The sequence below is a fragment of the Heptranchias perlo genome, chromosome 17 (genome assembly GCF_035084215.1).
Source record: "Heptranchias perlo isolate sHepPer1 chromosome 17, sHepPer1.hap1, whole genome shotgun sequence".
Lineage (NCBI taxonomy): Eukaryota > Metazoa > Chordata > Chondrichthyes > Hexanchiformes > Hexanchidae > Heptranchias > Heptranchias perlo.
The window spans coordinates 23,218,579-23,246,161 of record NC_090341.1 but is presented as its reverse complement, the minus strand read 5'-3'; the positions used below and the strand labels follow the sequence as shown (position 1 = coordinate 23,246,161).

General features: G+C 42.8%; 1 protein-coding gene across 2 annotated transcripts in view; it reads left to right on the top strand.

Moving 5' to 3' along the window:
- LOC137334171 (FYVE, RhoGEF and PH domain-containing protein 3-like) overlaps window positions 1–27,583 on the top strand; it is a 204,991-nt gene that overhangs the window by 91,815 nt on the left and 85,593 nt on the right. For both annotated transcript variants that reach the window (XM_067998730.1, XM_067998731.1), the window contains exons 2-4: window positions 11,153–11,323; window positions 19,834–20,023; window positions 21,205–21,799. In XM_067998730.1, coding sequence (XP_067854831.1) covers window positions 11,153–11,323; window positions 19,834–20,023; window positions 21,205–21,799 — 956 coding nt within the window. The remainder of the gene's footprint in view (window positions 1–11,152; window positions 11,324–19,833; window positions 20,024–21,204; window positions 21,800–27,583) is intronic.

Below are 27,583 nucleotides of genomic sequence, written 5' to 3'. Positions count from 1 at the left end.
AACGTGACTCCAGGATGGTTTGTTGCCTCCCTGGTGCCAGGGTCATGGATGTCACTGAGCGGCTACAGGGCATTCTCAAGGGGGAGGGTGAGCAGGCAGAGGTCGTGGTCCACATTGGGACCAACGACATAGGTAGGAAGGGAGATGAGGTCCTGCATCAAGAATTTAGGGAGCTTGGTAGCAGATTAAAGAGCAGGACCTCAAAGGTTGTAATCTCTGGATTACTCCCAGTGCCACGGGCTAGTGAGTATAGAAATAGGAGGATAGAACAGATGAATGCGTGGCTAAAGAGTTGGTGCAGGAGGGAGGGTTTCAGTTTCCTGGATCACTGGGCCTGCTTCTGGGGAAGGTGGGACTTGTACAAGTCGGACGGGTTGCACCTGAACCAGAGCGGGACAAATATCCTTGCGGGGAGGTTTGCTAGCACTGTTGGGGGGGGTTTAAACTAACTTGGCAGGGGGATGGGATACAGAGTGGAGCTACAATAGGGGGTGATGTGCAGCCAAATATAGAGAAAAAAACAAGTCAGCTTGGAAGACAGGGCAAATATGTAAGGGCAAGGCTGGATGGCATCTATTTTAATGCAAGGAGTCTTGCGAATAAGGAGGATGATCTGAAGGTGTTGACAAACACATGGGAGTATGATATTGTTGCTGTCACAGAGACATGGTTGAGGGAGGGGCAAGACTGGCAGCTCAATATTCCGGGGTACAGAATCTTCAGGCGAGACAGAGGGGGAGGTATAAGAGGAGGGGGGGGTCGCAATATTAATTAAAGAATCAATTACTGCCATAAGGAGGGATGATATATTAGCAGGTTCCTCAAATGAGGCCATATGGGTGGAGCTTAAAAACAAAAAGGGGGCAAGCACTTTGATGGGAGTGTACTATAGGCCCCCAAACAGTCAGGGGGAGATAGAGGAACAGATATGTAGGCAAATCTCAGAAAATTGTGCAAATAATAGGGTAATAATCGTGGGGGATTTCAACTTCCCCAATATTAACTGGGATACTCAGAGTGTAAAAGGCTTAGAGGGTACAAAATTCTTAACGTGCATCCAGGAGAGCTTTTTGAGCCAGCATGTAGAAAGTCCTACAAGAGAGGGGGCGGTACTGGACCTAATTCTAGGGAATGTGGCCGGCCAAGTGGAAGAAGTGCTAGTAGGTGAGCACTTTGGTGACAGTGACCATAATTCGGTGAGATTTAAGGTGGTCATGGAAAAGGACAGGGAGGGGCCGGAAATAAAGGTTCTAAATTGGGGGAAGGCCGATTTTAATAGGATAAGGCAGGATCTGGCCAAAATGGACTGGGATCAGCTGCTTGTAGGAAAATCCGCATCGGAGCAATGGGAGTCTTTCAGAAGGGAGATTGAGACCATACAATGGCAACATGTTCCCGTAAAGGTCAAGGGTGGTTCCAAGAACTCCAGGGAACCTTGGATGTCAGGGGATATACGAGAATGGATTAGGAAAAAAAGGAGGGCTTTTGGCAGATACAAAAGGCTAAAGACGGAGGAAGCCCTCGAGGAGTACAAAAAGTGCAGGGGGATACTTAAAAAAGAAATTAGGAGATCAAGGAGGGGCCATGAAATAACATCCTAAGATGTTTTATAAGTATATTAAGGGTAAGAGGATGACTAGGGAAAAAATAGGGCCCATTAGGGACAAAAATGGCAATCTGTGTGTGGAGCCGGCAGATGTAGGAGGGGTTCTAAATGAATTTTTTGCATCTGTTTTCACTATGGAGAAGGACGATGTAGACATAGAAATACGGCAGGGGGACTGTGATATACTCGAACATATTAACATCGAGCGGGAGGAGGTATTGGCGGTTTTAGCAGGCCTAAAAATGGATAAATCCCCAGGCCCGGACGAAATGTATCCCAGGCTACTGTGTGAGGCAAAGGAGGAGATTGCGGGGGCTCTGACACATATATTCAGAACCTCTCTGGCCACAGGGGATGTGCCAGAGGACTGGAGAACCGCTAATGTAATACCATTATTCAAGAAGGGGAGTAGGGAAAAACCGGGGAACTCCAGGCCAGTGAGCCTAACATCAGTGGTAGGAAAATTATTGGAAAAAATTCTGAAGGACAAAATTAGTCTCCACTTGGAGAAGCAAGGATTAATCAGGGATCGTCAACATGGCTTTGTCAAGGGAAGATCATGTCTGACTAATTTGATTGAATTTTTTGAGGGGGTGACTAGGCGTGTGGATGAGGGTAACGCAGTGGATGTGGTATACATGGATTTCAGTAAGGCCTTCGATAAAGTCCCCCACAGGAGACTGGTCAAGAAGGTACGAGCCCATGGAATCCAGGGTGCCTTGTCACTTTGGATACAAAACTGGCTTAGTGGCAGAAGGCAGAGGGTGATGGTCGAAGGTTGTTTTTGTGACTGGAAGCCTGTGGCCAGTGGGGTACCACAGGGATCGGTGCTGGGTCCCTTGCTGTTTGTGGTCTACATTAATGACTTGGATATGAATGTAAAAGGTATGATCAGTAAGTTCGCTGATGATACAAAAATTGGTAGGGTGGTAAATAGTGAGGAGGATAGCCTCAGTCTGCAGGACGATATAGATGGGTTGGTCAGATGGGCGGAACAGTGGCAAATGGAATTTAACCCGGAAAAGTGCGAGGTGATGCACTTTGGAGGGACTAACAAGGCAAGGGAATACACAATGAATGGGAGGACCCTAGGCAAGACAGAGGGTCAGAGGGATCTTGGTGTGCAAGTTCACAGATCCCTGAAGGCGGCGGAACAGGTAGATAAGGTGGTAAAGAAGGCATATGGGATACTTGCCTTTATTAGCCGAGGCATAGAATATAAGAGCAAGGAGGTTATGATGGAGCTGTATAAAACACTGGTTAGGCCACAGCTGGAGTACTGTGTGCAGTTCTGGTCGCCACACTGCAGGAAGGATGTGATCGCTTTGGAGAGGGTGCAGAGGAGATTCACCAGGATGTTACCAGGGCTGGAGCGCTTCAGCTATGAAGAGAGACTGGGAAGATTGGGTCTGTTTTCCTTGGAGCAGAGGAGGCTGAGGGGGGACATGATTGAGGTGTACAAAATTATGAGGGGCACAGATAGGATGGATACTAAGGGGCTTTTTCCCTTCGTCGAGGGTTCTATAACAAGGGGACATAGATTCAAGGTAAAAGGCGGGAGGTTTAGAGGGGATTTGAGAAAGAACTTTTTCACCCAGAGGGTGGTTGGAGTCTGGAACTCACTGCCTGAAAGGGTTGTGGAGGCAGGAACCCTCACAACATTCAAGAAGCATTTGGATGAGCACTTGAAATGCCATAGCATACAAGGCTACGGACCAAATGCTGGAATATGGGATTAGAGTAGACAGGGCTGATGGCCGGCGCGGACACGATGGGCCGAAGGGCCTCTATCCGTGCTGTATGACTCTATGACTCTCTATGACTCTATGAGGGACTTTAGTTATGTGGATAGACTGGAGAAGCTGGGGTGGTTCTCCTTGGAACAGAGAAGGTTGAGAGGAAGTTTGGTAGAGGTATTTAAAATCATGAAGGGTCTCGACAATAGATAGAGAGAAACTGTTCCCATTGGCAGAAGGGCCAAGGACCAGAGGACATAGATTTTAGGTGATTGGCAAAGGAAACTAAGGTGACGTAAGGAAAAACGACTTTACACAGCAAGTGGTTAGGATCTGGAATGCACTGCCTGGGTGGTGGAGGCAGATTCAATCATGGCTTTCAAAAGGGAACAGGATAAATTCTTGAAAGAAAAACATTTGCAGGGCTACGGGGATAGGGTGGGGGAGTGGGACTAGCTGGATGACTCTTGCATAGAGCCGGCATTGACTCGATGGGTCGAATGGCCTCCTTCTGTGCTGTAACCTTTCTGTGATTCTATCATTAACATCACACAGATCTTAACTTGTTGCTGTCAAAATGAAATTGATTTTGATTTGGTATGCTGCAATACTCATTAACATATTTTCAAAAACACATTAATTCGCTTCTGTGTGATCAGAATATGGGGCTCGATATTAGGAGGGCAGCGGGGGGGGGGCTATTGGGCGTGTGGGCAACACGCCCGGTGAAATCAGTCTGCCCCGCGCGCGATCACAGCCTAATTGGATCCACTTACCTGGTCTTCCGGGTTCCCCGCTGCTGATCTGCGCGTCGGGCGGACTGCGCATGCGCAGTAAGGTCTGTCAGCTGGAGGAGCTCTATTTAAAGGGGCAGTCCTCCACTGACTGATGCTGCAAGAAATAGGAAAAATTACAGCATGGAGCAGCCCAGGGGGAAGGCTGCTCCCCGGTTAATGATGCTTCACTCCAGGTATCATTGGACGGGGTGAGGAGGAGGGGGAGGACAGAGATCTTTCCCCCCCCCCCCCCCCCCCCCGGTGGGCGGAAGGAAGCGGCCTGCCTCTGCCACCAAGAAGGCCTGGCTCGAGGTGGCAGAGGAGGTCTCCTGCACCACCAAGATATCGCCCACCTGCATACAGTGCAGGAGGCGCTGCAATGACCTAAGTAGGTCAGCCAAAGTGAGTACACTTACTCATTCCCCTACACTCCGTCTGCCACATCACCGCCCCCGCCCCACATCTCCTTCTGCACTGCCAACACTACTCTGTCACATCACTCCTCACATCCACTCAAACCTCATCCTCGTCATACCTGCACTTACTCACCTCGCCAGTACTCATCCCACCACTACCACTCAACCCAATCCTCATACAATCTCATGGCTCTATCTCATACTCACCCTCTCATGCATCTCGTTCATGGTCAGTCTCACTCAACCTGTGCTGCAGCCACAGGGCATGCATCACATATGTGCAGTAGGCAGCGTTAGGCAAACGTGTCGTGAGAATGAAGGGGATGCACAAGGGTGTTTGATGGTTTGTCATGGTTTTTACTTATGTAATGTGAGTTGGTCAGAAATTAAATATTATATTGGCACCACTACTGCCACATCTTTGTGAATCTTGTCTGGTTTGTGCAATAATGCCCTTTCCTGAGGATCACTGTGAAGACCCACAACTGATGCCACCCATTGTTGTCGCTGCAGAGTGGGTGTAGGTGTATTTGCAGGGCTGTTTTGTGCAGACGACTGAGAGACGTCGGCGATGTCCCCGGTGGCACCCTGGAAGGATGCGGAGGAGAAGTTGTTGAGGGCAGTGGTGACTTTGATAACGACAGGTTAGAAGATGGTGCTCCGGCCAGCCGGGAGCAGCTCGGCATGAAGGAGGCTGCAGATGTCCACGACTACATGTCGAGTGACTCTGAGCCTCCGTGTGCACTGCTGCTCAGAGAGGTCCAGGAAGCTGAGCCTCGGTCTGTGGACACTGTGGCGAGGGTAGTGCCCTCTGCGACGCATCTCTCTCTGCCTTTGCCCTCCCTCCTGCTGTGCATGTTGATGTGTCATAGCACTGTGTTGTGGAGCTCCACGTGTCAGAGGTGGCCGGCGAGGCTGGTGATGCTGTTTGCCCTCCGAGGTGGTCATGACTGCAGCTACGGCGGCCCCCAATCGGAAGATGTACATCTGAGGGGGTCCGCAAGGTAAGTAAATGTGTCTGGACCCCGGGGTCCAGACACAAGTTGGTAAATTTGATTGTTCGGAGGAGGGTGGCGGAGGCCAAACTTTGGTGAGTGAGGGTCTCCCCACCCCCTGTCAAATGGACCTTTGCAGCTGCCACGGGCTGATAGCTGCAACACGTTCATTTCAACTGGAAGTGTTTCCCCCAGTACGGGAAACAGTCCCAGTTGTTTCTAAAATCCCACCCCTCCTGAAATATTCCCTTTATCAGTTCTGTTAACGACCTGAAATAGCAGAATAAATACTGTCAAGTGGCACCTCGCCGGCTTTAATTGCCTGTGGGAGTCCCACATGCGGGGGCTGCGCGCGCACGTCAGCATGTCTGTGGGCAACCCGGAAGTGGGCGGCTTGGAGCCGGGCTCCCGACCCGCTCCGGGATTCCGGAGCCCCCCTGCCCTAGGTGTGCTTCGGCTTTCAAGTTCGATCTTCTTTCCTGTTTCATATTAGATCTCCTCACCCTCCCCCCGCCCCCAACCCCGAAAAGACATCGTGACTGATCTGAAATTTTTTTAAAACTAAACTTTGCTTAGTGTTTCAGGGGAATACACTTTACTACTTGTTCAAACTAGCCTAATTTGAATTAATGGATAATTTGATTTTTTTTCAGGCAAAAATTACTTTTAATTAACAGGTGTGGTAGACTGTAGTTGTGTACTTATCGTTCTTGGATTTCTGTCATTGCTTCAGCACATCTAACTCAAATGAACAGTTAAAAAATCCATAAGATTATACACTCTAATTCAGTGCTGCCAATTTGAATTATCGTTCATTTTTTGAGTAAGTAAATGACCACTAGCACTAGTTAACTAAGCTGATTGGTTCAGCCATCCTGTTGACTAATTGAAAAATCATCCAAAACCACAATTCATTCTCAGCCGGAAAGAATTTTCTGTGGGGATGGGTGGTGGGCAGCTTGCCCCCTCCCTGGATGGCAGGTGCAAGAGTTTCCAGCAGGTGCCTGGAATGTAAATGAAGTGTCCTCCCACTGACCTCTGGCAGGGTCAGCGCTAGAGAACACCAGTGATTTGGAATCCTGTCGTAACTGCCAGAAGTGTAGCCTGCTGATTTTAAGGCCTCATATATCTAATGTTTGATGTTTTGGCAGTGAGGAATTTACCGACTGAATAATGGCAACTGAGCAGATTCAGAACAATCCTGTGTTCATACTACACGTTAGGTATCAGTGTAATGGAAAAGATTCTGTACTCGAAACATGCAGTATACTTGTGTGCTAACTGTCAGCATTTCACGTGAGGTGTCCGCCTGTCAGCATTTGCTGACCAAAGTCAGTGCAGGATTTAAACTTCTCACGCTGTCTCAAAGCTTCCTTGAGATTGACCTGAAATGATCCGCAAATTTCTTACGCACATCAACTGCCATGTGATTAAGGGGCTCCCATGCTGATTTAAGGATCATATTATTCCTTTGATAGCTGGTACATCTATCTTTTTCTCAACAAATGTGCAAAAGCTAGACCATGGAGCTAAAAAGACTCTAGATTCAATTAGATTTGCTACAGAATTCAACCAAATCGTGAACACTCATTTTCTGAACAAATATGGATGATGTACTCTGCCTCTTTGCTGCTTAATATTCTTAAAAGTTCACTTTTGTAATAAATACCCAATCTGCCAACAGAAACCAGTCTCTCAAATTGTGCTTCGTTGATTTAAGATTTTTTAATCCTATCATACAATTCCACAGACTGAGACAATCTACAGTATGACAGACAGAGAGGGATGAAAGGATGCTATCTGGCTTCAGATTGATTCAGTAAAAACCTCCAGGCGCACTGTTCAACACAAAATTCCCTTCATGAAAAGTGCTATTTACTAAATTTGCTGGAATCAAATATTATAGTTATAACCTGTTCAAGAAATTATCATTGAGGCCACATTTGGCATATAATAAAAATGGCAGACATCAGTACAGACACATGCACCCTAAAAAAATTGCATCTGTTTTGAACTTATTGCCAGTTTCAGTGATTTCCCCCCTTGAACCCGTCTGCCTTTCCACAACCCTTTCCTCCTTCAAGACCCTTCTCAAAACCCATTCTCTCACCAAGCTTTTGGTCAACCCTTCTAAAATTGCCTTCTCTGGCTTAGCATCCATCTTTTCCTTGTGCCTCGGTGAAGTGCCTTGTAATGATTTTCCATATTAAAGGTACTATATAAATGCAAGTTGTTATGAGTTTGTTATGCATAGGATAGAATAAAGCTACTTGAGTACTGTAAGCTTGAATTGTTTCTGCAAACTTCAATGACACCTTGTCTTCAGAGGGTGTTGTATTTGTCATTTTTTTTTGTTTGTACATTTGCTCCAAGCAGGAAAATGTGTTATTTATTATGGTGCTTTGCTAGCATCATTGTTTGATTCCGTACTTTGCACCTTTCATTTTGAAGAAACGAGATGATAGTCACATCTTCCCTATGAATTTGTACTGCAAAGTTGGAGCGACTTTCAGATTACCTTTCCTTTGAGAGCTACAAAATCCATTGTTCCCTTTTAACTCAAGTGACTTAAACTTATATTAAAAACAAAAATCCTTTCGGTCGGTATTATTTTCCTCTTTTGTAAAGATATATGAATTTTGCATTTTGAAAAGCTTTAGAGTTTTTAAGTTTATTTAAAACACATGGTATTGTTGCAAATTGGCTCTAGAAAAAATGTTTATTTTCAGGCTACGATTTGGTGAGCTTCCAAGATGTCTTTCTCAGAAAGAAAATGCACCACTACCTGCTATTTTCAGCCTCCTTACAAACTTGTATGCTGATTTGTTATATATCCCTCGTAGCAGCTTCGTTAGTCACAGAACCGCTTGTAAATTTGGACTGCCAGGGCCCATTTTCATAGGTCCCTTGCGCTCTATAGGCCTGTATGGTGTGTCTGACTTGTCACTGGTTAACATTCTGGTCAGCCTATTCATTCCATGTGAACAAGTTGCAATTGTGACATTTCTGATTATTCAAAGTGTACTAAAAATAGTATATTTGACTGACTGTAAAATGGTCACGCCACAAGTTTTAGTTGACAGTCAATTACAAACACTACAAAAATACAATATACGCTGATAACCTAGCGAAGACACTCTGAACAGGGTGTTAACTGCTGATTTTACAAGTCTATGTTTTAAATGTAAGCAGTAATCTGAGCAGTTTCGAATAACTCCGAGCATATTGTATGTGCTTCAGGTAATTTCTGAGATCCCTCTGTTAGCATCTATCTAACGTTCAGTGTGTAAAGTTTGTGCTAGTGCATAAATGATTGCTATTTGAGCTCCTGCGCCCAGAAAACCATGTAAGCTGGGCAGCTCAGACTCTTATCTTGATACCTGGTTTAAACAATTTACTGTGTTGGTAAAAGAGGCACTTTTTGGTATTCAATCATTGAAGTATATTTACAACACTTGAATTTCTCAGTGCTTTTAAAAAGCCTAATAAATGTCAACTTGATTGGTAACTTCATAATTAGCCTGCAAAAAAATGAAAGTGCAAATGATGGCAACACAAAATAAAAGCAGAAAATGCACAGCTGGTCAGGCATTTGATGAAGGGTGCACGCCTGAAAAGCCTTCACTTGTCCTTTACCTTTACAGTCCTCTGACCTGCTATGTATAATTATCCTTGGATAATCTTCAGTGAAGCCAACAGGTCCATAATGGGTTTAGTTACTTCACTCACTAAGAAACTAAAAAAAATACCTGAACAAAGGATAAGTAAAAGAGTTTTTAAAACAAAAATCAGATGGTAGATTTGTTTGAAGTTCTGACCAATTATGCCTGTCTTTTGCAATGTCCTACAAGGGATGCAGGCGTAACTGGGATAACAGATCTTCAAGGAATATATGCCCATTTATTTTATATATTTTTAAAATTCCATAATAAAGCCAGTATAAACACTTCTGCACTCCCTGTTGGAATTCATACAGACGTCAAAATTTGCATCAAAAATCAATGGTAGTTTTATGGCTAGTGTCAGTTTAGATATGCCATGAAATAAAAACATCCCAGATTCTGAGCTAGCATGTCACCTCCACATTTCCACAACAATTGACAACTTATTTTTTGCAGATGCAACTTTGGTATTGTGCAGATACAGAGATGTGTAGGCGGCAGCTATGCATATGTACTTAGTGAACTGTGTGGATGTTTGCAGTGGTAGTTCCCTGTGAATTATTTGGACTGTAAACGTGATTCTTTTACTCAAGTTAGAACAACCAGTCCTCAATTCTGAGACCATATTGCTTGATATATATAATCAGTAAACAAAATATTATGATTTAGGAAAACAGAATGCCCAATATTCCTAGACATGGGATGGTGTTACTAGGATGTATGCCGGGCAGTGAGGCAATTGGAATTTGAGAAGGAGCCTGGTTCTGCCATGCCTCCACCCCGATTTTGCTTTATTTGAGAAATTCCGATGGAAGAGGGTTGGGTGTTCCTTCTGTCCTCCTTCTGGTGGGATTACGTCACTTACCAGAGGTCCCTCCAGTTCTGCCTCCTTTGCCCCAAATGTAAAGTACATCTGCAACATTCAGATGTACTTCCATTCCACTGGTGGACATGGAGCCCATAATGCTGGTTTCTTAACAGCAAGAGCAATTGATTGATTTTAGGAAAGTGACTAACACAGTCCTGGATTTTAAAAAAAATAAATCTGTGATCTTGAGCTGGCACATACTGCTCCCCCAAAATTCCTGGCCTCCTGTAGGGCGGATGCACAGGGAGTACTGTAAATAGCAATGGTGCTGCATTTTCTGGAGGAGATGGCCCCTCAGAATCTCAGGCCCAGATGTACACCTCTGTTTAAAGTGCAAGCAACTACGACATCTAGTCAAGCACACATTAAATGAACATTATTAGATGGTGCAATAAAAATGTAAACTTAAATTTAAATTGGGTAAAAGTACAAATCTTCGAATCTGGAATGACTAACCCAATTAACTATGACAGAACAGTTGTATCCTGAAGAGGCATTGGGCCTCAGGATGTTGCCAGCCTTATAAGGAGAAACTGCATGTAGGCTGAGGATTCAGATTGGATCGTGGAAGAAGGCATAGATTTGTCACTGGGTGAGGAGCATGGGCTCAAGGACACTTTGTTTATTCTTCATCAATAATTTTGCAGTATGTTCTCAACTCATGCACCCATTGCTGGTGCTAGGCCTCTGCTATGTTCTTCTACAGCGGTTACTTAGTACATGAGAGCAAGATGGGATGACTTTCCCTCCCGTTTTATTATCTTCCTCTTGTGGGGACTGCATAACTTGCATCCTAAGCCTTTCAACAAGATAGCTGCCTGCTGGGATACCTATGGGACAGGCCAATATTCCATCACTCCATAACACAGCCTCTGAAAGGAGATTTTTTTGTTCACTTCTGTCTATAGCAATTATTCAATATTTTTTGAAATTTTCAAATTGCAGTGGTGATATTACAGTAGAATGCTAAAACACAGTGTGGTTAAAATTATAAATGAAAATATAACAAATTAAAAGCTATAAATACTGTTTCTATATGAAAATAATTTTGTTGAGAGATGTCACTGAATTGAATATTATTTCTCTGTTGCAGGCTACTCAAGAACTCCGCTGCAAGTCAGGTGCAATTCTGAGTCTAACTCAACCTTAGGGTTAAGAGGTCACCTTCAGTGCCTCAACTCTGTACCATGCATTCAGCAAACAGGAAGAAAGCTAACCAACAAATCACCATCAGTCAGGAAAGTCACAGCCCAAAAACCTCAAGGCAAGTCCCAAGTGTAAAACAATGAGAATGTTTTGAATATTTTCCTTTAACACTTAAAAGTGTTGCATTTTAGAAGAAAAATTAAAACTGTAGCGTACATAATTGCTGAGGTCAAATATGTTGGAGATTTGATTATAATGTTCCCATTAGAAATAGCAAATCTGTAATATTGTGATTACAGTGAAGTTCCATTATGAACCTGTTTTGTTATCTGATTAACTGTATAGTTGAGTGCAAAGTGACAATTTCCTGTCATTTTTTCTAAGTTTTAGTCCCTCCCTTAACATTACAGCATTTTCTCCCACCCCTCTGTCCTGCCCTTTAACACCACTGGCAGTAAAATGTACATTCTGATGCCTCCTCTTCTTTGTTCAGCTGTGAACACTGACTTACTTCCTCACTTACAAAAAAGCCTGACCAGGTTTTGACCAGGTTTTAACCAGCTTTGAGTGCATTTGTTTCATCAGACTGTTGCGTTCCATTTAAAAATAGGCTGCAAGTTGTTACAGGTTTGTACATGTGTGAAGATTGGTGTCACCTCTTGAATTTTCCGCATTACTTTAGCTTTTCACCAGTTCCACTGTGGATAAAGGGCTTCATCTAACTCTGGATTATTTTATGAACATTGCTCAGGGTCATGCTGCTTGTTGTGTGGTTTGAGAGGATTTATGGCTATCCCTGTGGGAAAACTATCCATCTTCAGGTCCTGGAGGAGAAGGATTGGGGAGGCATGGCAGACTGGTGCATTTCTACCATAGCCACTCCTCTCAGACCCATCCTTACAATACCACTGGTGTGTATCTGGCCAGACTATCAGAGGCTGGCCAGAACTGCATTAAGTGCTGGGGAGGGAGGGTGTGGGTGCCGAAGCTGTTGCTTGCAGGGGCAGTCAGGTGATGCAGATCAGTTGCCGGGGTGGGTGGTAAGATGGGGCTTTTGCACAGTTGGTGGGGTGGGGGGTGGTTTGGTTGGCTGGTGGTGCTGCTCATTTGGGTAGATGGAAATGTTGGTTAATGTATCAGGGGGTCTAATGTTGCTTGGTGCAGGATGGTGCTGTGGGGCGGGGTTAATGTGCTGCTCAGAGGGTGGGGAGGAGCATGGAGATGGAGCTCAGTGGTGGGGAAGATAATAAGTCAGCCTCTGATTATGGCCTCCTTTGTGAATCTTAGTCCCTGCGTGTAGTTGTCTTCTGCCATGTCCAGATACAATCGTCTGGCTTTATAAGCACCAATGGCAGGATAAGGATGGATCTAAATTGGACATCTAAGGTGTAAACGCACCAGTTAGCTGTGCCTCACCAATCCTTCTGCTCCTGAACGTTATATTGGAGAGGCCTTCCCATAGTGATAACCATAGCACCTCTGCAGTTGACACACTAACAGAATTGGGAAATGGGCACAAATGACAGATATAGTACAACTTTAAGAAGCTGTCAGAAATACTTAAAGAAATTTTTCTACCTTCCTTTGTCAAACAGCAAACAGCAGTGTAGGTCAGGCCCTCCATAAGTCAGTGTCCCATAATGTGGGAGCCAGTGCTCAATACGCAACAGTGCCAAGATCACATTATTGGCTCCTTTTATTCCATCGCAATTTGGCACACAACAGGTACTTGACAATACCAATGTCTATCCCACAATTACAAACGTTGTTTAACCCTTAAGTCCTTAATGCTGCTCCTATCCATTTGGCAATTTGTGTGAATTAATTTTCTATACTTGTAAAAGTTTTGGACTAAACCTAAGCTGTTAAATCATGCATGTTTAGTTTGGTTTTGTTCAGCCAGTTGATACTAACGTTGGAAATTTGATCCAGGAGCACTTGCACTGCGAATAAATTTCACACATGATGTCATAAGAACATAAGAAATAGGAGCAGCAGTAGGCCAAATGGCCCCGCGAGCCTGTTGTGCCATTCATTAAGATCATGGCTGATCTTTGACCTCAACTCCACTTTCCCGCCAGATCCCCATATCCTTTGATTCCCTTAGAGTCCAAAAATCTATTGATCTCAGCCTTGAACATACTCAACGACTCAGCATCCACACGCAACTGGGGTAGAGAATTCCAAAGATTCACAACCCTCTGAGTGAAGAAATTTCTCCTCATTTTAGTCCTAAATGGCTGAACGCTTATCCTGAGACTATGCCCCCTAGTTCTAGACTCTCCAGCCAGGGGAAACAGCCTCTCAGCATTTACCCTCAAGCCCACTGAGAATCTTTATATGTTTCAATGAGATCACCTCTCATTCTTCTAGTGCAAGAAAATCAAAAAGTTAGTATGCAGGTGCAGCAGGTGATCAAGAAGGCCAACGAATGTTGGCTTTTATTACTAGGGGGATAGAATATAAAAACAGGGAGGTATTGCTGCAGTTATATAAGGTATTGGTGAGACCGCACCTGGAATACTGCATACAGTTTTGGTGTCCATACCTAAGAAAAGACATACTTGCTCTCGAGGCAGTACAAAGAAGGTTCACTCGGCTAATCCCAGGGATGAGGGGGCGGACATATGAGGAGAGGTTGAGTAGATTGGGACTCTACTCATTGGAGTTCAGAAGAATGAGAGGCGATCTTATTGAAACATATAAGATTGTGAAGGGGCTTGATCGGGTGGATGCGGTAAGGATGTTCCCAAGGATGGGTGAAACTAGAACTAGGGGGCATAATCTTAGAATAAGGGGCTACTCTTTCAAAACTGAGATGAGGAGAAACTTCTTCACTCAGAGGGTAGTAGGTCTGTGGAATTTGCTGCCCCAGGAAGCTGTGGAAGCTACATCATTAGATAAATTTAAAACAGAAATAGACAGTTTCCTAGAAGTAAAGGGAATTAGGGGTTACGGGCAGCGGGCAGGAAATTGGACATGAATTTAGATTTGAGGTTAGGATCAGATCAGCCATGATCTTACTGAATGGCGGAGCAGGCTCGAGGGGCCGATTGGCCTACTCCAGCTCCTATTTCTTATGTTCTAAACTCCAGAGAGTACAGGCCCATTCTACTCAATCTCTCCTCATAAGACAACACTCTCATTCCTGGAATCAATTTAGTGAACCTTCGTTGCACCGCCTCTCAGGCAAGTATATCCTTCTTTGGGTAAGGAGACCAAAACTGTACACAGTACTCCAGGTGAGGTCTCACCAAAGCCCTGTACAGTTGTAACAAGGCTTCCTTACTCTTCTATTCTCACCCCCTTGCAATAAAGGCCAACACGCCATTTGCCTTCCTAATTGCTTGCTGTACCTGCATGTTAACTTTTTGCGCTTCGTGTACAAGGACATCCAAATCCCTCTGAACGCCAACATTTCTTAGTGTCTCACCTTTTTAAAAAAAAAAATCCTGCTTTTCTATTCCTCCTACCATAGTGAATAACTTCACATTTCTCCACATTATACTCCATCTGCCACCTTCTCGCCCACTCACTTAGCCTGTCTATATCCCTTTGCAAACTCTGTGTCCTCCTCACAGCTTACTTTCTTACCTAGCTTTGTATCGTCAGCAAACTTGGATACATTACACTCTGTCCCTTCATCTAAGTCATTAATATAGATTGTAAATAGCTGAGGCCCAAGCACTGATCCTTGCGGCACCCCACAAGTTACAACCTGCCAACCTGAAAATGACCCGTTTATCAATACTCTCTGTTTCCTGTTCATTAACCAATCCTCTATCCCTGCTAATATATTACCCCCAGCCCCTGAGCTCTTACCTTGTGTAACAACTTTTGTGTGGCACCTTATCAAATGTCTTTTGAAAATCCAAATATACGATATCCACTGGTTCCCCAACTCTGCTAGTTACATCCTCAAAAAACCCTAATAGATTTGTCAAACACAATTTCCCTTTCATAAAACCATGTTGACTCTGCCTAATCATATTATGATTTTCTAAGTGCCCTGTTAGCACATCCTTAATAATGGATTTTAGCATTTTCTCGACTACTAATGTCAGGTTAACTGGCCTGCAGTTCCCTGTTTTCTCTCTCCCTTGTATAGCGGTGTTACATTTGCTACCTTCCACTGGGATTGTAATAGAATGTGGGGAATTTTGAAGATCATAACCAATGCATCCACTCTCTCTGCAGCCACCTCTTTTAGAACCCTAGGATGTAGGCCATCAGGTCCAAGGGATTTGTTGGCTTTTAGTTCCATTAATTTCTCTTGTACATTTTCTTATTAATCTTAATTGCTTTAAGTTTCTCACTCTCATTAGACCCTTGGTTCCCCACTATTTCTGGAACTTTTTGCGTCCTCTACTGTGAAGACAGATACAAAATATTTGCCATTTCCTTATTCCCCATTATAATTTCTCCTGTCTCAGCCTCTGAGGGACCCATTTTTACTTTCGCCACTCTCTTCCTTTTTACATACTTGTAAAAGCTCTTACAATCTGTTTTATATGTTTGCAAGTTTACTCTCATTCTATTTTCTCCCTCTTTATTAATTTCTTGGTCATCCTTTGGTTTCTAAATCTCTCCCAATCCTCAGGCATACTACTCTTGGCAACATTATATGCTGCTTCTTTTAATCCAATACAAAGGCTGAGGCTCCTCCATCACTGCCTACCTTCCTGACTCGCAGTCACATCCTCCTGTACCTGACCACTGACCAAATCTAAACTACTACCTAACCTAAGGGGTATGACTGTCTCCTGGATCAAACTGTCCAGATAACTCTTCCCCCTCCCTCATGCATCGCAACGTTTGCAGCTCGGACTCCAGCTCAACAACTCTGAGCCGAAGTTCCTCGAGTTGCAGACACTTACTGCAGATGTGATTGCTCGGGATCACGCTGTTCTCCACCAACTCCCACATGCTGCAGTTAGGACGCACCACCTGTACTGACATCCCTATCTAACCTTGTAATAATATTGTCTCGATGGTTTTCATTTACTTATTCAATTTGAAGTTTAACAGTTTACTCTCCTACATTGTGCTGGTTTTGCATGGTACAGAATATTTGCATTTCAGCGGAATAATGAAACAAAGTAAGATCTGACATTTAGATGCAGTTTGCAGATCACATGGATCCATTTAAAGACTAGATTGTATTGAATAGACATGTAATTTGCCAGACATTGAAATTTTCAGGTTGCCTTCCCCTATTATGAGATTAATTTGCATATGAAGGTTGGATTATATTTAAAGAATGGAGACTTTTCTGATTTACTTTGCTATTCATCAGTATCTTTTTTCATAGCATGGATAGGCATAGAAGCTTTGCAAACCTTTCAAATGACCCAAATATAACAATGTTATGCACAACCAATTTATATCCAGCATATTTAGCTTGCTTTGACACTTGGGGCTTGATTTTCGGACCTCCGAGCCGGCGGGTTCGTGACGGGGGGGGGGGCTCCGCAAATCGGGAATTCCCGGGGCGGGTCCGGAGCCTGGCTCCAACCCGCCCACTTCCGGGTTCCCCAATGACGTGCTTAAATGCGGGCACAGCCGCCGCATGCAGGACTCCCGCCGGGATGCCACATAAGGTAATTATTTAGATACTTCAGGTCGTTAGCAGACCTGATTGACATGATATTTTAGGAGGGGTGGGATTTTCATCTCAACTGAGACTGTTTCCCGTACTGGGGGAAGCACTCCCTGTTGAAATGGACATGTTGCAGCTGTCAGCCTGTGGCAGCTGCAAAGGTCCATTTGACAGGGGCGGTGGGGGGGGAGACCCTCACTCATTGCAGGAGGCCACTCTGTCACTTGGGACAAAGTTTGGCTTCCATCACCCTCCTCCTAACAATAAAATTCACAAACTTGCACACTTGCCCTGGTGTGCAGACACATTTACCTACCTTGCGTACCCCCTCAAACGTACATCTTCCGGATGGGGGCCGCCGTAGCTGCAGTCATGACCTCCTCGGAGGACGAACAGCATCACCAGCCTCGTTGGCCACGCTGTCCACCTCTGACACGTGGAACTCCACAACACAGTGCTGGGACACATCCACCTGCACAGCAGGAGGGAGGGCAACCGCAGAGAGAGAGATGTGTCGCAGAAGGCACTACCCTCGCCACAGGGTCTACAGACCGAGGCTCGGCTTCCTGGACACCTCTGAGCAGTAGTGCATACAGAGGCTCAGAGTCACTCTACATGTAGTCGTGGACATCTGCAGCCTCCTTCACGCTGAGCTGCTCCCGGCTGGCCGGAGCACCATCTTCTTACCTGTCGCTGTCATAATCACCACTGCCCTCAACAACTTCTCCTTCGCATCCTTCCAGGGTGCCACCGGGGACTGACATCTCTGTCGTCTGCACAAAAGAGCCCTGCAAATACACCTACACCCACTCTGCAGTGACACAATGGGTGGCATCAGTTGTGGGTCTTCATAGTGATCCTCAGGAAAGGGCATTATTGCACAAACCAGACAAGATTCGCAAAGACGTGGCAGTAGTGGTGACAATATAATATGTAATGTGAGTTGATCAGAAATCAAATAGAAGTTTAAAAACCATGACAAACCCTCAAACACCCTTGTGCATCCCCTTCATGCTCACGACACGTTTGCCTTACGCTTCCTACTGCACATATGTGATGCATGCCCTGTGGCTGCAGTACAGGTAGTGGCAGGTTGAGTGAGGCTGATCATGAAAGAGATGCATGAGAGGGTGAGTATGAGATAGAGCCATGAGGATTGGGTTGAGTGGTAGTGGTGGGATGAGTACTGGCGAGGTGAGTAATTGCAGGTAAGATGAGGATGAGCTTTGAGTGGGTTTGAGGGGTGATGTAACAGAGTAGTGTTGGCAGTGCAGAAGGAGATGTGGGGTGGTTGCGGTGATGTGGCAGACGGAGTGTAGGGGACAGTAAGTGTACTCACTTTGGCTGACCTACTTAGGTCATTGAAGCGCCTCCTGCACTGTATGCAGGTGGGTGATATGTTGGTAGTACAGGTGACCTCCTCTGCCACCTCGAGCCAGGCCTTCTTGGTGGCAGAGGCAGGCCACTTCCTCCCGCCCACCGGGGAGAAGATCTCTGTCCTCCCCCTCCTCCTCACCCCATCCAATGATACCTGGAGTGAGGCATCATTAAACCTGGGAGCAGCCTTCCCCCTGGGCTGCTCCATGCTGTAATTTTTCCTATTTTCTGCAGCATCAGTCAGTGGAGGACTGTTAAGTAGGGCTTCTCCAGCTGACAGCCGATGATGCACCTGCGCAGTCCGCCCGCTGCGCAGCTTTCCAGCGCGAAACCCGGAAACAAAGGTAAGTACCTTAAATCAAGCTGCGATTGCGTGCGGAGCACCCCGATTTCACTGGGCGCGTTACCCATACCCAGTCGACCCCCGCTGCCAACCCGCCTCCCTCCTAACATCGGGTCCTTGGTCTCTCCTATTTCTAAATTTCTCTCGCTCTCTGTCTTTCTTTCTCCCTGCCCCTCCCTGCCCCCCCCTACCCCCCCCCCCCCCAACCGATTGTGCGTCATTTACAAATCTTAAATTAGTTTATTTGTTGATCAAAATTGAAACTCTGGTTCATAAGGTGTGATTTAAATAAAACGAAGTGAAGAAAATATCAGTGGAAATTATTCATTTGGGTAATAGGGTCACAAAACAATACAATTTTTATACAATAATCTCTAGTAATACCAGCTGGTGTGGCGTGTGATACATTTAAAATAGATGCACAAATTTTGCACATGCTGCTGCTTTAAGGTGCCTTCATTTTGTCACAGCCTAGGCCAATTTTAACACCTCAAATTGTAAATGCGTTGCTATGGGTTACTGCTTACGTAAAACTGTTCAGACTGGGTCATATGCAGAACACAATCTCATGAGCAATATGAAATAGCAAAATACATGATTGTGTTTTTTGCTTTTTTTTCATAATTGTTATAGATTGTCAAGTATTTTACTGGAGGTATTGATTACAACTTTTAACTTTGAATTCAGTATAATATTTCTATGAGAAAATACATCTGAACCAGAAAGAGGAAGGAAGCTGTGGAGGAGCAGAACATACCCACAGAAAGACATGTGCGGGCTTCACTTGTTGCTTTATAGCAAAAATAGGAACAGTGGCTTAACAAACATGTAGTAATTTACTAATGCATAATAAAAGAATGATCAATATTTTCTTCCACTGCTATGAATATAACAATTTAAATAAACCGAATTGTTTGACTAATTGCCTTTTTTGCCTTATGCACTGCTGTACCATCACTTACAGTTAGAAAACCACAATTTTTTTAAAATCATTTTCAGTACTTCCTGTTCTAGCAACAAGGAAGCACAAGTCCAACTTCCAAATGTTGGACGTATTATGGTATGTGTCTAAATGACAGGTTAAAAATGGAGTCTAGCAGAGGAATGTTTCACCAGACGTACAGTTAGAAACCTATAGGTTGCTTTCAGAGTATGTTACGGGATCTTGCAACATAAAGCAGAAACCTGGAGTGTAACAAATGGAAACTTGTTGCTGGTCTGCCCTTGACAAGAAGTGATTTGTGAAGACAAAAGTTGAATCGTAAAGAAGAGTTTCGGCATTAAATAATTGTCCATATTTTTATATTAGTACCTCCTAAGCCTGTCCATCTTCAAACCTTGTGTCAAGAAGAACCATTTCAGTTGATTCCTCCAGCTCCATCAAGACCTCTGCCTGCTGACCCTAAGTTAACTGAAAGCTCCTATACCAAGGTTGAGAGCAAAGAAACAACAGCGTTGTCTTGCGTCTCCTCACTTATTGAGAAATTTGAAAGTGTCAGGTAAGCCATTCTGTCTACCTGCATGTTTTAAAAGTCCTATTTTGCTGAGTTTTAAAATGCTATTAAACCATTTTGGATAATGTGTGTCAGAGCCTGTGTGTTTTTCCATTGCTTTGTTGCAGTAGGTGAGATCAGAGGGTGGGACCGTAACTCAGTACCACCAGTGCTATGTTGTTTAAGCACTCACAGTGAAATACTTAATTACATCTTGCAATCCAATTAAACTCATGTTAAAAACAGTTGAAAGGATTTTCTGAAGTCTTAAAATGGCAACATTTGTAAATTTGTTGCCTGTTTCATTGAAGAATGAGCAATCTTCAAAAAATTTCCTAAAATATCGACTTTAAATTTCTAACAATTTTCTAGAAAAATGACAAGAAATTAAATTATTTTTATTCACGTTCACAGACCAAATAGTGAAGCAGCACCATTCATTGTGCAAAGAAAGCAACATTTCCTTCAATTAAAACAAATATTTTCCACTATTTGAAATTGAATCAGCTTTTAGCCACACACACTAAAATAGGGCTAATTTTGAGTTGTTCAGAACCACTGAAATAAATGCAAAATGCTTGCTCTTTATTCTGTATAGCTATGTAAGTAAATGAGTCTCTTGGAGTGATTCGTCAAGATAATATCTTTGGGCCTAAAGGATTATTTTTGTTTCCTTATGTTGGATACATTCAATTATTTTAACTTCTTGAAAACAAATGCTTGCATTTTTTTTAACACATAACTATCCAGTAACCAGAACACTGATTTGGTACATAAAGATACTAAGTCTTTCATTGAAGTCTGATTGTTATTGGAGAATGATACAGTCACATGTTGCCATTTGGATAAAATGGCTGAATCCAGGGTCTGTTTCTTGAAATTATGTGTACAAAAACATGTTGTGCAGTTACTGCTCAAGGTTTTATCTCTCCTCTCAATCCATGAATAATATTAGAGCTAGTAATGTCCTTGGAAACTGTTGCTATGAGCCAGCTGAACCGATCATGTTGATAGAAAAACGATTGTCTTTTCTGCAAATTTTTAACCTCTTCTACGTCATGAATGTAGGCGAAGTTGTTGATAATGTATATATTGTAAAAAAAAAAATCAGAAATACTACAAATTTGATTGAATACAATCTGTTCAAATTATTTGCATCGCTGTGAAATGTCACTATGTTACTGTAGGCAACTGAGCCCAGAAATCACTGAAAGAAATCAGCTGATATTATCCTTCAAAATGGAGCCATCTCAAGACTCCTCTGAGTGTGCAGCACCTGATAGTGAATTGGAGCCAGCAAGCTCAGCTGAGGGTACAACAGAAAAAACTGATTCGAATGAAACTGAAGTCAGCATGGAAGTGATGGAACATTCAAATGATGACATAATTACAATGAAAGATATAACAGAAAGTGATATGAAAGACAATGATTGTATGGGCATAAACAGGACTCAAGAGGCTAGTGCTGTGGCTGAAAATGGAGAATCTACTCTAGAACAAAATGGGAATGGTAAAATACCCAACAGAGACAGTGGGATTGATAGTCCCTCGTGTAGTGGGGAGGGTGAGGTTTTTCCCAATGAAGAAGGCATGGAAGAGAAAAAAAATGTCAACTCTGCGGAGAATGAAAATGATATGGAGATAAAACCTGTTGATACTTCTGAAATACAACAAAAAAGAGACTCCACCCAGGAAGATGATGATAGTGATATGGATGAGGGTAGCAGTGAAGAAAATGAACCAGCAGAAGTGTCAAAGAGTGAACAGCCAGAAACAACCAAGGTAAGATGTTATTTTCAGAGATTTTATCAAATGTGGGTACAGGAAGCAGTTGATTATGTAAAACATATCCTACTAAATAGTGTGCCTTTCATGTGCAATGCTGGTTGGTGTGTAATATTCAAACTAATATTTCCCTTCATGCAATCTTGGTCTGCAGTCACATAAAACTGATAATATTAATTTTGTATTTCTTTCATTAGGGAAAGTCATTATAGATATTGCGACAATGCCCAAATAAAATAATACAGCAGTTTTCTGATTTCCTTAAATGTCCCTGAAATATTTGCTTTGTGTTTACAAACACAACTGTTAACTTGAACCTGGGGAGGGAACAAATACTAGGGGTTGGAAGAAGCCTGTCTAGTGAGAAAATGTAACCTCATAGAGGTTTCCCTTCTTCTGTTTTCTTCCTTTAACGTTTCTCTTCTGAATTTGGCAAGATACGAGAGCACCATAATTTCCCCAACTGCACCCCAATTCACCATTCTTTTAATCTGAGTATTTCAACAATGAGTGCTACAGGGGCTTCAATCATAAGGAATAACACAATTGACCCTGATGTTGGGACCTACCTAGTCTGACTTGCTCTATCCAACAACACACAGTGCACTTACCTACGGAGATATCAGAGTGGCATAACTGTGGTCAACTAACATGTGCATAACCCCATAAAGGCAAAAATGAAACTTCTATTGTGATGCAACCATGGCCCATAAGTAGTTCAGACTAATGTTAATGAAAGGGGAAAAGCAGAAGTTCAATAAAGGAAGGCATTAACAGTAGTGAATGCTGTTGAATGCAGGTTCTAATTGTTTCCTTTGCTGGGTTTTTGCACTATTGCTTGGTTTGAACATTTGTCACTGAAACCTTGTGCCTTTGTCACCTTCAGACTAGATTTTTTTCAATAATCTTCTGGCTGGCCTCCCATCTTTCACTCTCCATAAACTTCAGTTAATGTACACTCAGTCCTGCTTACTCATCACCCCTGTTCTCACCAACATACATTGGCCTGTGGTCCCCCAGCATCTCAAATTTAAACATCTCATCCTTCTGTTTATATTCCTCCCTTTCTCTGTAACCACCTCCATCTTCTCTGACACTGACCTCTCGTGCGTCCCTGCCGCTTTGCCCCACTATTCGTGGCTATGCCTTTCACCGCCAAGGTCTCACTCTCTGGAATTCCCTCCCTAAACCTCTCTGCCTCTCCTCTTCCCTTCTTCTTTAAGACCCTTTTTAAAATCCACCTCTTCGACCAACCTTCCTACTTTCTTCTTTGGCGCTGTTGCTTCCTCCCGACTGATGGCTTGGGGGAAGGGTCTGCTAGGTCTTTTAATGTAACATCGAATTGTTAGCCTAAAAGGAAGGAGATGACCAGTTTTGCACCATTCAGTAGCCAAACCAGGAATAGTATTTGCTGATGTTGGTCAAATAGACAGTCCTCCTGGAGGTAAGGAATGTCTGCCCATTGGCAAAGCACGGAAACAACTTTCAAAATTATCCCTTAAAAACTGAAATATAAGTAAGGCAAAAGAAAATTATTAAATATTTTGATTTTTTTAAAAAACTGATCAAAAAATCCTGAGTTCTGTTTTTGTCACTACAGCATTTTAAAAGGTACCAGTGACCTATTTATGCTTTTCTGAGTAGTGACAGTAACAAAAAGGAAATTACTGCAGCATTAACTTGTGGTTTGGTGTCTGAATTTAATCATGTTTGAAAATACCAGGGAGATGTGTTTGTATGTTTTACATAATTTCTGATCAGGAGGAATTAAAAGTATAAGTAATTCAGATGTGACTGTGACCTTACTATTAGGTTTGAAAGGATAATCAATTGCTAGCTGTAATAAGGACATTAAAGTACTATTGGTGATATTGCAAGCCCATTTTCCTAATGGCAAAGGCTATTGTTAGACATCGTCCCTCTTTGGTGGGTGGAGCGTATTGGGGTTGCAACACGGCTGAATTGCACAGACTCAGTGGACCAGCTGGTCTTTGTCTGTCCATCTTTTTTAATGTGTTCATATATTCTTTTGGATTATAAAGACTTAATTTTATAAAATGGCCATTTGTACTCGTGTAACATGGTTTTAGTTGTATATTTTAGTCAAACTTTACGCTCATCAAGGAGGGTTATGTTGATGCTAGGGTGTGAAATCCTTTGACCTTTTTCCACTCTTTCCCCCCCCCCCTCTTGAGCACTTGTGCTTCAGCTGCAATCTCAAAAGAACAAGCCTGACTGCACCAGTATGAATTATTCCATTTCCCACACCAGGCATTCTTCTGATCATTTGTGCAAATCCATCTATTTGTGGGCTGTTTTGTGTTGCTGTCCTACATCCACCATGACCTAGGTTGAACCAACTTCTCTTTTCACTGGGTCATTTACTCCTTCATTTATAGTAGTCAAACAAAAAAAGTAACTAGCAACGTTAAAAAAAACTTTCACCAATAGAAGATGCAGCTTTATCAGCCAATAGGACCAAAAGCATTGTTCCAGTTATTTCTAATTTCCTCTTAGATTGTTTCTTGTATGTCCACATTTCCACAGAAGGTTTCTAACCAAAAAAAAAACCACAAGTGGGAAGTGGGGGGAAAATGTCAAACGCCACCAGCAAGGGAAAAAAAACACTTGCATTTTTCTGTAACAGTGTACAAACACTTGTTTTCCAGCTAAAAGGATGGCTGATGCAGGTTGTAGGTATGACTGAGACACAAGATATACAAACCCTTGTAAGTTCTATTTGTAGTCTAAGTTTCTCAGGTGAGAATTAAATTCAAAGGTCCCAATTTCCTGGGACATGTCCAAAGTTATATAAGCAGTTATATTCACCATCAACCCATTCTTTTGCTCCCATTTATAACCAGATGTCGTTATTATGTTGGCGCTTTGAACTGTTTTGTTTATGTTCCAAATGAATAGTTAAGAATCTACGAATATTGATTTCAGCTGAAAGATGTATTTGGAAGCTATAGACATGCGGGGCCAGAATTTCCTGTCAGTTTGCTCCCAGTAGCGGTGTAATTGTAGTGCAATAATGATTTCTGGCTCAAAAGATCGAGGAAATTCAGGCATAAGTGAGTTATGCCTGTTATTACTGTGTGCCCGAATTTGCTCAATCTTTTACACTGGTTCTTGGAAACCTTTGCCCAGGCCCTCCACTGCTCATCAGCTCCACTCCCTATCTAGAAAAGAAAGTAAATTGCCTGTATTTACACAGGTTCACAAGTGTAAATTTGCACACAAACATAAGTATGTTTCACAGTGCAGTGTCTCTTCCAAGTTAAAATAAAATATACAGTATTGTAATTATACATACTAATTATTTTTAATTCATCGCTCCATTCTTAACTTACTACCTCTTGATTCATAAAAAATCATTCACCGGATTAGTGCATGGTACAAAGGTTTGATTGGTATTGCTAACTCACATTAGCATCTTGCAACAAGACAGTAGTGTGCAGCGTAGGTTGAGCATTGCCATTTTAAGATGATGTTTAAAGTGTTTCCACTGTTGGTCCCTGATGAAACAGTTTAAATTTGTTTCAGTTCAATCTCCCAAGAGTTAGGATTGTTTTATGTCATGCAAAAGAAAGTACACAATCGTAATAGACACACAGTCCCCACCACTTAAACCATCCACGCTTATCACGGGCAGCCGCCGATATCACTAACTATTTGCCATTTCCACCGAAGTCAATTACAAAGGTGCCACTTATAACACATTAAGCGTGTGGACTATTTCGGGCAATTCAATAAGTTTTTCCCATCTAGTTATCGTACTGTATTTGTATTTATATCCCTCCATGGCTCATTCTGTGTCTTTTTTTCCCCCATGTTTCAGCGGGTTTTATTAAGTTGGATTTGGTGGCCGTCGGGGGTTATAGATTTCACTCATCAGCCACTAGATGTAGGATGGACGTGTTTCCCGATGCTGGAGATGAACACAGTGATCAGTGAGGGAAGTAGTCAAACACAGATCAGTGTGCTCTCACTCTGGAGAGAATCGCACCTTCTGTAAAGGGAAGAAGCTTAAACAAAGGGGTGTGGAATGGCGCCTGGCTGCGAGAGTGTGTGTTCATTGCTGTCAGACCTCCATTAGCGAGGAAGGTCTTAGTCCCTGTAAAAGATGACACACCGTCCAACGCTTATAACTGGCTCATCGCGTTAACACCAAGGCTCCCACTATAGGCTGTGGGACCATATTACTATATAGCCCCAAGTGGGTGTGTTCTACAAGATAACATTTTTCTAAAATACGGATTCTGGAGAAACATTGAGCAATAGTGTAATTATCTAAGGTGATCCACAGGAATTGTTTGCCCACAACCTTCCTGGCTTTGATTTGGTGAACAGATCAGGTTGTTTCAAATGTACATGGTCGCAAATTTGGAAATTCTGGTTATTAATTCACTTTTCAGTTAATTCTTTTACAGCAGCATTCTTAAAACTGCTCTTAGAATCATTCACTTTTAAATATCTTTTTCAGGAAGTTTGACATCTAGATTTAGGAACAAGTGCAGGTTGCAGTCCTGTTTTAATCTTTCTTGTACAAATTACTGGTTAAAATTGTCCATTCATTCATTCGTTCACTGTGGTTAAGTTCTTTGCTTGACTGCCTTGTTTAAGAAAATTTAAGAAAACTAATATCGTCTGCAACACACCCTTCACACTCATGTCTGATGTTGATTTCATTTTATCTTTAAACTCCCAATGAATATACATTCTCTTGAGGAATAAAAACTCCACGGGAAAAGTGATCCAACCATGGCTAAGTAGAAAAGTTAAGGAGAGTGTTAGATTAAAAGAGGCTTACAATGTTGCCAAAAAGAGTAGTAAGCCTGAGGATTGGGAAGGCTTTTGAAATCAGTAAAGGATGACCAAGAAATCGATAGAGGGAGAAAATTGAAGGAGAATAAACGGGCAAGAAATATAAAAACAGATTATAAGAGCTTCTACAAGTATGTAAAAAGGAAGAGATTAGCGAAAGTAAACGTGGGTCCCTTAGAGGCAGAGACAGGATAAATTATAATAGGGAATAAGGAAATGGCAGAAATGTTAAACAAATATTTTGTATCTGTCTTCACAGTAGAAGACACAAAAAACGTACTGGAAATAGTGGAGAAGCAAGGTTCTAAAGAGAGTGAGGAACTTAAAATAATTAAGATTTGTAAAGGAAAAATACTGGAGAAATTAATGGGACTAAAAGCCGACATATCCGTTGGATCTGATGGCCGATATCCTAGGGTTTTAAAAGAGGTGGCTGCAGAGATGGTGGATGCATTGGTTTTGATCTTCCAGAATTCCCTAGATTCTAGAACGGTCCCCATGGATTGGAAGGTAGCAAATGTAACCCCGCTATTCAAGAAAGGAGGGAGAGAGAAAACACTGAACTATAGGCCAGTTAGCCTGACATCAGTAATAAGGAAAATGCTGGAATCCATTATTAAGGAAGTGGTAACAGACCACTTAGAAAATCGCAATATGATTAGGCAGAGTCAACACTGTTTTATGAAAGGGAAATCATGTTTGACAAATCTATTAGAATTTTTTGAGGGTGTAACTAGCAAGGTAGATAAGAGAGAACCAGTGGATGTAATATATTTGGATTTTCAAAAGGTGTGATAAGGTGCCACACAAGAGGTTACGACACAAGATTAGAGCTCATGGGATTGTGGATAATTTATTGGCATGCATTGAGGATTGATTAACGGACAGAAAACAGAGAATAAGAATAAATGGATCATTTTCGCGGTGGCAGGTTGTAACTAATGGGGTGCCACA